At 45.2% G+C, this 13,025-nt stretch overlaps 1 protein-coding gene and 1 non-coding gene across 2 annotated transcripts; both read right to left on the reverse strand.

Annotated features, from left to right (window-relative positions):
• Positions 1-8,542: 8,542 nt before the first annotated feature.
• Positions 8,543-12,555, reverse strand: Rpl39 (ribosomal protein L39). Its single transcript, XM_052738176.1, has 3 exons — positions 12,240-12,555; positions 11,110-11,213; positions 8,543-8,839 (listed from the first exon to the last, which is right to left on the reverse strand). The coding sequence occupies exons 1-3, from the start codon at positions 12,240-12,242 to the stop codon at positions 8,791-8,793; spliced, it is 156 nt and encodes a 51-aa protein (XP_052594136.1). The 5' UTR covers positions 12,243-12,555; the 3' UTR covers positions 8,543-8,790.
• LOC128118135 (small nucleolar RNA SNORA69) lies at positions 9,622-9,753 on the reverse strand. Its single transcript, XR_008221022.1, has one exon. It is a non-coding gene; the product is annotated as a small nucleolar RNA SNORA69 (small nucleolar RNA).
• Positions 12,556-13,025: the final 470 nt, after the last annotated feature.

The following is a 13,025-nucleotide window of genomic DNA, read 5'->3' on the forward strand; positions in this document are numbered from 1 at the left end:
TGGCTCTGCCTCCCGAGTGCCGGGATTAAAGGCGTGCGCCACCACTGCCCGGCTCACATTTATTTTTTTGATGAAATAGAAATATACGATGTGTTACATACAAGTATTAAATGAAGATATAAAGGTTGGGCTGGAGAGATGGCTCAGTAGCAAGAGTTCTTGATACCCAAGCAAGAGGACCTGAGTTCAGATTCCAGCACCTATGTAAAAAGGAGAAACATGGGTGTCCATACCCATACCTGTAACTCTAACACTGAGATAGTTAAGACAGGAGGATGCTGGGGTATTGGCCTTCAGCCTAGCTTCAGGTTTCAGTGAGAGACTCTGTCTCAAATGAGTAAGACATATAGTGATAGAGTAGGACACCCAACATGCTCCTGCATACACACATACATCACACACACATATACACAAAAATTGTGAAATTTCCTAAAGAAAGTAATAAGGCTAGATATGGTGGTGCACACCTTTAATCCCAGCACTCAGAAGGCAGAGGCAGGCAGATATCTGTGAGTTCGAGGCCAGCCTGGTCTACAGAGTGAGTTCCAGGACAGCAAGAGTTACACAGAGAAACTCTGTCTCAAAAAACTAAAAGACAAACAAACCCAAAAAAAAATCAACAACAAAAAACAAGCAAAGAAACAAACAAAACGATCAAAAGAACACCGTTTTAGCCAGGAATAGTGGCCACACTTGAAATCTTAACACTTAGAGGTGAAGGCAGGAGATGGACACACACACACACACACACACACACACACACAGGGTTTGGGGAGGGGAAGAAGGCAGAGAGAAAAAGCATGAGAGAGAAAGAGAAAGAGAGCACCAAAGAGCCAGCGAGGTGCCAGAGCCAGAGGCAGAGAGCTTGGTTTCATTTAGGGTCACAACGAAGAGCAAGGGATGAAGACGGCAGAAAGAGTGTGGCTCGGTAGGAGAGTGCTTGGCTAGTATCCACGATGGTCCTGGGTTCCATCACCAGCCTCAAAAGAAGGAAGAGGAGGAGGAAGAGGAGGAGGAGGAGGAGGAGGAGGAGGAGGAGGAGGAGGAGGAGGGAATTTCTATATACCCTACATCCAATCCAGATTCCTAAAATTACTTTATTAGTTCTTTTTGTCTCTCTGTGTGTGTATGTGCTGTTTAGACTCACTTACCACCATGTCTCACAATAGGAAATGTCTTCACACACACACACACACACACACACACACACACACACACACACACACACACACACACACACTGTGCTGTTTAGACTCCATCAAAATACAAGTCTCAGGGAACACTGAGAAACGGTGTCAAGCCAATGCGGAAAGGAGTCACAAAGGCTCCCTCTGGAGGTTGCAGCTCAAGATGACACTTTGAAACTCTGAGTCTCTTGGCAGAGGTAACATTAGATTCTAGTGTCCACCCTTTTCCTTTTCTTGTTTCCTTTCTTTCTTTCTTTCTTCCTTTCTTTCTTTCTTTCTTTCTTTCTTTCTTTCTTTCTTTCTTTCTTTCTTTCTTTCTTTCTCTCTCTCTCTCTTTCTTTTCTTTCTTTCTTTCTTTCTTTCTTTCTTTCTTTCTTTCTTTTAAATGTATTTCTTTCTTTTTAGAAATGTAGCTAGAGCTGGCCTCGAACTCTTCATCCTCTTCCTCTGGGACTGTAGGCTTGTGTCACCACAGCAGGCTCAGCTTTTACTCCCCGAAAGTCCAAATCCAAAGGTGCCAAGCCCAGCAACATTTTGATTCCCAGTGTCCACATGATAGAGGACCGATTCCTGCAGTTTTCCTCTGGCCTTCGCTTGTGTGCCCTAGCACATGTGTGCATGTGTGTGACACACCCATCATGAAATAAATAAAGGTATTACAAAAATTTTAAAGGGCATGTCTTCTTCAAATCCAACCAGTCTGCCCGATGGTGGTGGTGCGCTCCTTTAATCCCAGCACTCAGGAGGCAGAGGCAGGCGGATCTCTGTGAGTTCCAGGCCAGCCTGGGCTACAGGGTGGCTACACAGAGAAATCCTGTCTTGAAAAACAACAAAAAGACACTAAATCCCACAGTCCATAACTTAATTGGTGTCAGGATTTATTCCTTTTATTTCATATGGCATCTTTCCCACATGTCAGCATCCTTAGGAGCCTCTGAAATACCCAGACTGCCTTTAAAAAAGGTCAACATAAATGACCGTAGAAAGCACAAAGAGAACAGAAAGCAAACAGCCAATGGCACAGGGCCAGAGAGGGAAGGCACCTCTACTGGCCACACATGGCCAGCACACAAGGAAGGCTCTTGCAGCAGATGCCGTTGCCCAGGCCTGCTCAGCCCAAGGCAGCCTATTTACAGCCAAGTTTACACTTGCCCAGTCCTTCAGCCACAGCCCATTGGCTCTTCACCCAACTTGAGCCAATGGGGTTTTCCTCCCCAAATCTTGCTGTCGGGATCTAGTGATTTCAGTCCATTTCTACTTCTCCCATGACCTGAAGCTAGAGAGGATTTCATATTGGTCTTGTGCTGGGAGAAGCAGGGGAAGTAGATCTGCCAGGAGGAACAACAGTGAAGCACATATGCAGAAAGACACTGAGCAGGAAACGGGACTAAAGAGAGCGAGCACCCTGCTTGACTTTTCCATGGCTTTAAAGGCCTGCTGGTGCTGCTTCTGGAAGCCTAACTCAATCTTGCTCTCTGGTTCATGAAACAACTTTTTTCTTAAAGGTTTATTTTGAATTATGTGCATGTGCGTGTATCTGCATGAATTAAGGCACATGGAATGTACGCAGGCACCTGCTGAAACCGGAAGACAGTGTTGGATCCCCTGGAGCTAGAGTTACAGGTGGTCGTGAGCCACCTGCAGTGGGTGCTGGGAACTGAACTTGGGCCTTCTAAAAAGAAAGAGCAGTAAGTCCTCTAAATGTGAGTCATCTCTTCAACCCTCTTAAAAAGTTTCTGTTGGCATATATCTATGATACATAATAATGGATTTTATTCTGACATGTGTATAATGTATTTTGATTATATTCACCCTCACTACCTTCTCGTTCCCCTCCCACTCATGCTGATCCCCTTCCTCTTCTACATATTTGTTAATTTTTTTATTGGTGATCCAAGAGTTTAATTAGGGTTACTTACAGGACCACTAGGCACCTCACCAGTGGCTATACCACTGAAGAAAGTCTCTCTTCCCTCAGCAACCTTTAACTACTAATTGATCCCCAGGGAGGGATTGGGTCTCATGACCACCCCCCCCCCCATGATGGAATGTCAATAGGCCCGATCTTGTGCTAGTCTTGTGTAAGTAAGCCATCACAGCTGCTTCGAATTCAGGAGTACAAGGAGCAGTGCGTGGTCAAATAAATATTTAATTCCATCACTCAGGAGGCAAAGCCAGGAGAATCTCTGTGAGTTCAAGGCCAACCTGGACTATATATCAAGCTTCAGGACAACAGCACCACATAGAGAGACTCTGTCTAAATAAATAAATAAATAAATAAATAAATAAATAAATAGAATGCCATAGACTCTATCTCAATAAATAAATACATAGATAAATACATAAATAAATACATAAATAAATAAATAAATAAATAAATAAATAAATAAATAAATAAATAAATAAAAAGAATGCTTGTGGCTCCAGAGGACCCAGGTTTGTCTGTCAGCATCCACATTCTAGAGGACCCAGGTCTGTCAGCATCCACATCCTAGAGGATCCAGGTTTGTAGCATCCACATCCTAGAGGACCCAGGTTTGTCTGCCAGCATCCACATCCTAGAGGACCCAGGTCTGTCAGCATCCACATCCTAGAGGACCCAGGTCTGTCAGCATCCACATCCTAAAGGACCCAGGCTTGTTTCTGAGCAGTCACATCAGTCGGCTTACAAACTACAGCTCTAAAGGATCTGACACTTTCTTCTGGCATCCATAGACATCAGCACATGTGTCATACACATAAAACATTTTTTAATTAAAAATAAATGCCTGCTCAACATGGAAAATATAATTTCTTTGTAATAAAACACAATGTCATCATGTCTATATAGCCTGGGAAATATAAAAATGAAAACTGAATCATGTTATAAATATATACACATTTCCAGCAAAAGATATGTTCAATAATGTTCACATCTGCACTATTCATAAAGACTCTAACCAGGCATGGTGGTTTTGTATTGTGATACCAGCTACTGTTGCTAGGGAGGCCGACTCAGGAAGATCACTAGAGTCCAAGACCTTGACACAAGCCTGGGTGTAGTGGGTAGCCATTCCAACTTTGATCTGGAAGTTCCAACCCCCATTGAGACTTTGGCAACTGTCACGCCTACAAGGCGGGGCCAAGGGTGGTGCCTGGAGACCTGAGATCTGGATGGGCCAGCACTCTCTCTGTTCCGGGACCCTGGACGGTGGAGGTGGGCCAAGCAGAGCTCCAGAGAACACCGCTGAACTGCGATACACCTTCTCCAGACCCCGCGACCTACCTATCCCTTAATTTGTAAGTTACGCCATTAAATAAATCTCCTTTTAACTACGTGGAGTGGCCTTAATAATTTCACCAATACCTGGGTATTGTAGCAAGACCTGTCTCAAAGAAAGAAAAATGATTGTTACTTTAGTCACTGTGTACGTATGCATTAATGCACACATTTTATATTATGGCTCACTTGCAAGCTCGTCTCTTCATTCACCCACACTCCCATTCATTCATCTGCTTATTCAATTGACTGAGTAACTTTTTCTACTAGTTGCTGATATGTGAAAACAAACATCAGCGTGCAAGCCATCCCCTTGTGTCTATCCTGCAGTCATAATCTGGTGCAAAAGGCAGAGATCAATGAATCAACCACACGTGCAAGTTTACAATTACAACTGTAAAGTACACAAAGTTAGAAGCTGGTTGAAGAGGTAAGCCTAATTGGACTGGGAGGAGATGGGAACTTCAGGAAGAGTCCCCCTGTGGACATATAAAGTAAGCTGCCACTTGAACAGTGAAGACGAACAGCATTTCCAGTTGAGGGAACAGCACCTGGTGCTGTGATGGGCAGACCCATGTGGCTGAAGCCAGTTTAGTAAGCAGAGGAGATTGGAAACATGCTGTACTCCTTTTGAGTCATTTCAGGGAGTGAGCTTTGTTCCGAGAGCACCGTGAAAGAAGCAGAGGCAGGGGGTGAGAGTTGGATCTGGCAGAGCTCACTCTGGGTGCCAGGGTAGTGCTGTGGGACCAGGCTTTCTCAGTGCTTGCATTGTTGGTATTTGGGGCACGATAATTCTGTTGAGGAAGACTAACCCATGCAAGTTGTAGCATGTTTAAAAGCATCTCTAGTGGATGCTTTTAGTGGCACCTCCCCTCCTAGTTACAACCAGAACTGTCTCCAGACATTGTCAAATGTCCCTGGGGACAAAAATCACCCCTCGTGGGCTGACTGTGCCAGACCACAGCCTTTAATTTTCTTGGTTGACCACTTCATCTCCCTCTATCCAGAGTCATGCAGTCTTAATAGTGGTACCCTTGCAGATCACACGTGGGGCTGGTTCTCCACTCACTCACTGAATCTTTGTGTAGCTGAGGGTTTCATGTTTTTTACATAACCACTCCTGAAGAGAATTTCATCATACAAGTATATATATATTTTTCAGATACAGTTTATCTGTGTAGCCCTGGCTGTCCTGGAACTCAATTTGTAGACCAGGCTGGCCTCAAACTCAAGAGATCTGCCTGCCTCTGCCTAATTAATATACCACCCAATATCTCCAAGAGTTTACAAAATGTATTCCCTATCCCCCCATCATAAGATCCCTCTTTCCACTATCTCGGGTTGCTATACCTTATCCAGCATGTAGCACATACTGCTGGGGGAGGGAATTAAAACCCGACCTTTCAGCCTGCTCATTCCCTAAACATTCTACAGCAGGCTGAGTGTGGTGACACACACTTCCAGCACTCAGAAGGCAGAGGCAGGTAAATAGGAGTTTGAGGCCAGCCAGTGCTACATAGTGAGACCATCTAAAAAAAAAATAAGTAAATCTTTAAAAAAAAAAAAAAAAAGGGGGTGGAGTGGGGAGGGGAGCTGGAGAGATGGCTCAGAGGTTAAGAGCACTGATCGCTCTTTCAGAGGTCCTGAGTTCAATTCCCAGAAACCATGTGGTGGCTCACACCATCTGTAATAAGATCTGGCGCCCTCTTCTGGCCTACAGGCATACAAGCAGGTAGAACAGTGTATACATAATAAATCTTTAAAAAAAATAAAATTTCCTGCTGGGAGGTGGTAGCACACACCTTTAATCCCAGCACTCGGGAGGCAGAGGCAGGTGGATCTCTGTAAATTTGAGGCCAGCCTGGTCTACAGAGGAGTTCCAGGACTACACAGTTCAAGGCTACACAGAGAAACCTTGTCTTGAAAAAAAACAAAAACCCTACAGCTAAACCTAGCACTTTTCAGCTTTGTCAGGGTTCTTCCTCACCCAGTGGAGGGTCCAGTTTGCAGGCTGTCCCAGAGGCTTACAGCTGAACCCCCAGTTAACTCTCAACCATTCTGATGCTGCCTTTTCCAGAAGGTCAAAGCATTGGCAGTATCATGCCACCATATCATCTTCCATTTCTCCTAACTATAACCCTACCCAAGAGAAAGCTGAAGATATACTTTTAGTGTCATCTTGGCCTTGTCACTTAACCTCCCAGGTTGTCAGGATGCTGTCCCAACTTCCTCTGAAAAAAAGATTTTAAAATAATGTATATTATTGTTTTGGGTTTTTTTTTTTTTTTTGCAACAGGATCTACGTAGGAAATCACTATGTAGACCAGGCTGGCCTTGGTCTACATACCTGTATCTAGAATGTTGGGATTAAAGGTGTGTGCCCCCATTATCTGGCTATAAATAATGCATATTATCTTTAAATTGCATTTTTGTGTGTCTGTGCACATAATTTGTGGGTACCCTGAGAGGCCAGAGACATGGTTACAGGTTGTGAATCACCTGATGTGGGTGCTAGGAGCCAACCCAACTGGACCTTCAAAGTGCTCTTAAGCACTGAGCCATCTCTCCAGCCCTGAAAATTTACATACCTCAGAATGCTTAATAATTTGTCATGATCTATCAGTTAATTTTATCAAGTCTCTCTGCTTTAGACTTAAAGCATCCATGACAACTTTGATGATTATTTTTGCTGTGCTGGACTGAATCCAGGATTTCACACAAGCTAGGCCAGTGTCCCATGTATCCATATCCCTAGCCCCATGTTAATGGAGTAGAAGACATGAAGCAAAGATTTGTGGAGTTTCTAAGTCTCTGGATTGCTTGGATTCAGGAGTTCATGACCATAGGATCAAACAACAAAAAAGCCCCACCAGAACACTGCCACCACAACCAATAGGTATTATTTAGTGGTAGCTGTGTAGTAAGCTGGGCAATGTCAAGAATGAGCACCTCCAAGCAAACGTGAACACTTAAATAGAGCAAAGGCTGGCACTCATTTGTGAAAACCTTATGCATCGCCGGCCAGTTCATCAAATCCATTTAAGGGGCTCAGAAGGGGCCTGCTGTCCTAAGGGCAGAAAACTTCACTCTTAGTTTGGACCCCCATACATTACACACTTCAAATAAATGTAAATCCAAAAGATTTCTTTTGGAAACACAAGTTTGAATTTTCAAATGCTCTTCCCGTGGCTTTCAAATATGCAGAAACCTAGGCTCAGCACTTGGGAGGCAGAAGCACTGGTTGACCCTGACTACAAAAAAGGCTTGTAGGTGTAGTGGTTCACACCTGTGATCCCAACACCTGGGAGGATTAAGGCCAGCCTGGGCTATGAGGATAGCAGGCTGTGGGTTAGACTGCAACCCCAGTTTCTATGACTCCTACCAGGAGGCACCAAAATTAGCCTACAGGATCTGGAAAAGACAGCTCAGCAGTTGAGTCATACTAGTTTAGAGGACCTGCTTTCAAGTCCCTGCACCCACAATGTGGCTCACAACTACCTATAGTAAATTCACGCAGCTAAATCTAATTTTTTAAGAAATTGCCTATAGAACAGAGGTCCTCAACCTCCCTAATGCTGTGACTCTCAGTTTGTGTGATCCCCAACACAATAAATTTACTTTTGCTGCTACTTCCTAATTTTTGCTGTTATGAATCATAATTTAAGTCTCTGGTATGCGACCCCTATGATGGGTGGCTTGACCCCAGGTTAGGAGCCTCTGCTAGAGGGCTGGGGATGAAGTTCAGCTGCTAAGAGTGCTTGCCTACATGAGACCCTGAGCTCCATCTCCAGCACAAGGAATCAAAACATACTATAGACAAGGGAGGAGGGCCTATTGAGATGGGTGATAACTCTAAAGTTGTCCTCTGACCTCCACACAAGACTATGGCTTGTACATGTGGACACATACACAATTTTAATCAAGGTTAAAAAAAGATTTGTGCGTATGGTTGAATGCCTCCATGTATGGCTGTATTATATGTGCAGCACCCAGAGGGGATCCCCTGAAGTTGGTGTAGTAAATAGTTGTGAGCTGTGGGTGCTAGAACTCAAATCCAGGACTTCTGCAAGAACACCAAGCACTCACTCTCTCCAGCTCCTGGAGAACAATTCTTCACATACACCACAGAAGCATAAGCTTATTAGGTCTGGTAGAGGAAAGGGAAATTCAGTACGTTATAAACCGGAACAGCAGTTTGGAAGGTTCTACATTTTATTACTGGACAAACTACTCCCCCAACTTAAAACACGACCAAGTCTTCAGGTTAAAATGTTGAACTCCACGTGGTAGGATTGCTTGATGACCCACAATTCAGTATAAACTGTCTTGCCATTGTGTGAATCCTTACAGACCCAGCTTTGTTCTCCTCCAGTGTCTTCTCTTGGAGTTGTATCTGCATAGAATGAAGCCACAGGTTACAAGGTGGTATGGCTACAATGCAGCTGCTCATACTTACCATATTCCACCTTTCAGGGCACAGAATAAAAGAGGAACTTACTAGACAGAGTTCCAGGCCAGAGAGGTCTACATAGCAAGACCATCTCCAAAATAAATGTTACACATGTGCAGGGCCCTGGGTTTAGTCACCCATGTCGGGATGTATGGGCTGGGGCAACCCGTTTAAAAAAAAAAAAAAAAAGGCAGGGCATGGTGGTGGTGCCCCTTTAATTCCAGCCTGGACTACATAGAAAGACCAGTCTCAAAGGAGCGAAACAAAAATCTGTAAAGTCAAACCAAGAGGATTCAAAGCAGATTTTTTTTGCCAACCCTAGCTACTCTCTGGAGGCTGAGGTAGGAGGGTTGAAAATTCAAGGCCTGTGTGGGTTAGACAGCTGAGTGCAAGGGCAGGCTACCTGAGACCCTGCCTTAAACCAAGCATTTGGGGGAACTCCAGGTTCAATCCCCCGCATTGGGCATGGGTTCAGATAATTTAACTCTATGTAAGTTAAGTGGAATGGGAGATAAATGCAATCCCCTCCCTTCTGATCCACAGACCTGGATGGGATAGATGCACAGTCTGAACCACCACGGATCACACAAAAGCTCCTTCCTGCAAAGGCTAACAAGATGGCTGAGTGGGGAAAAGGTGCGTACCATGCAAATCTGGTAACCAGAATTCACCTCTAGAACTCATATTCAGGTAGGAGAAAGCAGGTCAAGTTGCACATAATAGTTTGCTGTCCATGTCAAAGTGTCATGATTTTACCCCCAGGAAGGCAAAATCGGAAACGATCAACATGGCTTTTCTTTCAGCAGGATAATGGCAGTACTCCCACAAAATGAAGCACTGTAATTGCGACCTGCTTTATTTAAGCTTTCAAAGTTCGAAGAGGGGCTGGGGGTTACAGTGCAGTGCAGAGGAACTTGCTAAATAGAGAGTATGCAGCAGGCCCTCACTCAAACCCTAGCACCCATAAAATAGGTAACTCTGTGGGTTAGGGTATATAGCCCCCCCAAACAAAATACCACCCCAGCTCTAGGATATAGACATATATATCTAGCTACTCCAAGTCCCTACTCTCATCAGCTAGAGCTCCAAGAAACTGAGGTTCATGTATTTGTGCAATGAAAACCCGAAATACATGTACATATATTAAAAAAGGGTAGCACCAACCATACTAGCAAATAGAAGACAACAATTAACTACAGTGTAAGGCCAGAATTCGTAGCTGATTTCCAACCGTAAGTGGCTAAATTAAGAATATAAACCCTTAATTTTAGCCCTAGCAGACCCACACCCCAGCACTTGGGAGGCAGATGGATCTAAGTTCAAAGCCAGCCTGGTCCATATAGTGAGATGCTGTCTCAAGAACAAAAACAAAACAAAACAAACAAAACCCCCCACAAAACCAAACAAGCACTCCCAAATTTGCTCCCAGGCAGTCTGGACTATAGAGACCCTGTCTGAGCAAACACAACCCACCAAACCAGTAGCCAGGCAAGACAGCTATCAAGCTGGAGGAATTGAGTTTAGTCGCTAGAACCCACGTGGTCAAAGAACCAACTCCCACAAACCATCCTCCGACTACACACAAATGAATTAAAGCAACACAAACATTACCATACCAGAACTGACTGCCACTGGCTGCCAGGCAAACTGTCAAGACTTCTTATGCCCATTTCTCCTGACTCTAAGGCTTCAAATAGAACTCAGTGAGGCACTTCCCTTGCCTATGGGAGGCCCTGAGTTTGACCCCTAGCAGAAAAAGAGACAGAGTCTTCTCAAAGGCCCAGCTTTTCTGAAGTTGTCAATTCAACTCTGGCTGTGGGAAAGAGCCGTTTCCAGCCAGAATAGTTAATCTCCTTAAGCTTTCACAGGGTAATTACTAAGTAACTGAGAAACATCTGCCCCTAAAACCTAGCCTGACTGTATAAACCAACAAAACATTTATAAAAATAAAAGGTTTGTGAGCGGGATTTCAGGAGCTCTCGACAGGTTAAGTAGGTAAAGGCACTTCCACGGAGCCTGATGACTTGAGCTGGATTCCAAGGACCCACTTGGTAAATGGAGAGAAGTGATTCCTGCAACTGCCCTCTGCAACGAGCACCCATACACACAGAAGCAGAGGGTGGCCTGCACATGCTTTTCTTCTATCTGTGTATCTACATGCCCCAAAGTAGGTAAAAGCAAGGGAAATGAAAGCGCAACAATGGGGGTCTTACCTTATTTTGTTACCAGTTTTCATCCGAATCCACTGAGGAATGGGACGATTTTGCTTTTGTTTCTTGGCCAGGAATCGCTTGATTCTGAAAGTCTTGTGAGAAGACTACGAGGAGATGCAACCAGTTTAGTAAAAAGAGCCTATTCACTGATTCCGTCACAAATCCCCTCATTCTAACATCTTGTCTGCGAACTATACACCCAGGAAAATTTCCACAACACTGAACTATGGAGTCCCGTGGAGTCAGAGTCCATGGCTTAAAGTCAACTTACCTCAGGTCAAGAGTGATAATCAGTGTCAGGTTTTAGGCCTGTCCTGTATGCTCTAAAAACGGGCTAATTTACTGTCTATCCTGCTGTGCTCCACATGCCAAACATGGAATAGGTAAGGTAGGGGCAACTGATGTACTGGAACGAGGATAGTTTTGGGTCAATCCCGACCATCTAAGCCAATGACCCTAGGCGCTGTACTTTGTGAAATAATATTATCCACTTTCAAGGGACGATGTCCGGGTAATTTAGATTTATGCAGCCCTTGACACTCAGTAGGCATACACCATTGCATATAAAAAGCAATGTGCACTCCTCCCCCTAAACCACTGTAGGAGGTGGCGACTTCCCTTAACATATTCAGATACTTTGTACCTAGAAGCGAAAAAACAATATATCACTTGGCAATCACTGATGTGCTGTTGGCAGATGCTTCTCAAGAAAGATCCTGTTACCTATTACTGTGGACATCTGCCTGTGTGAACTCCCCTTCTGACTCTTGTGCATGCTAGGGGAAGCCTAGGGTTCAATCAGTCGCGATCTACGAGTGGCCTCAAGACTCTTTTTTTTTTTTTTTTTACCAGAATCATGCAGATTACTGTCGGCTAAAGGCTAAGCGACGCAAGAATACTTTGCACCCCTCGCCAGACTGCACAAGCCCGACCCTGTGGGGGTAAACGGGCTTACTAATTTCATGCCGCGCCCGCGATCTGAGCGGTGGCCTAACTCCCACAAATAAAAAAAGTTCAAAACCTGAAAATGTACCCGCCCCTCAATGGGGCTTAAGACGATCGTAAAGGCACGGCGGCCTCCGGACTCGGGAAAGCTGCCTAGGAGCGGATGGCGACCGATAAAGTCTTACCATGGTGAGAAGCCAAGTCAGGAGCCCACCGCACGACGGAGGAGGAAAGGAGAAGAGGAGGTTCCGACCGGAAGAACACGATTAGAAGACGCAGCCAGAGGTGGAGCTTAGGAGATGACGAGTCGCGCCTTTCCTAGCCCCGCCCCTGCACTCCCATGGGGCCGTGGGAACCCGCGCGGGATTTACACGAAACTTAATTCTCAGGCCTCCGCGTCCGTGGATGTGTTCCTTTAGGTGATCGTCAGAGTCCTGGGGGCACGCTCTTCGTGGCTGTGGTAGGTGGCCTTTTAGAAGTGCCAAGGTAAAAGCCCTTTGCAAAACCCGGGAATCGGAATAGGCGGGACCAACTCTGAGGAGGGCGGAGAAATGGCTGACGTCACTTTCGAGCGCCGCGACTTCCGCCCTTTGGGCGGAAGCTTAACACAAGGGGCGGGGCTTAGGGTTGGGAATTGCACCTTCAGGGTGTGAGGGCGGGCACAAAGGACCAATGAAGGAGCTGAGGACATTGTTCAGTGGTTGTGGAGAACCCCGCCAGTTCGGTTCCCAGCACCCATGTTGTGTGGCTCCCAACCATCTGTAACTCCAGCTCCAGGGAAAAACATGCCTCTGGCTTTCGCAGGCACCTGCATTCACGATTTACATGCACATATCCCCTATGTAGACACACACCGACACAATCAAAAGAACAAGAGACAGAGACAGAGAGAGAGAAGACAGAGACACGCCGGGCGATGGTGGCATACGCCTTTAAACCCAGCACTCTGGAGGTAGAGGCAGGCGGATTTC

The sequence above is a fragment of the Peromyscus californicus genome, unplaced genomic scaffold (assembly GCF_007827085.1).
Source record: "Peromyscus californicus insignis strain IS unplaced genomic scaffold, ASM782708v3 Scaffold_10__1_contigs__length_136768540, whole genome shotgun sequence".
In the NCBI taxonomy this organism is placed as follows: Eukaryota; Metazoa; Chordata; class Mammalia; order Rodentia; family Cricetidae; genus Peromyscus; species Peromyscus californicus.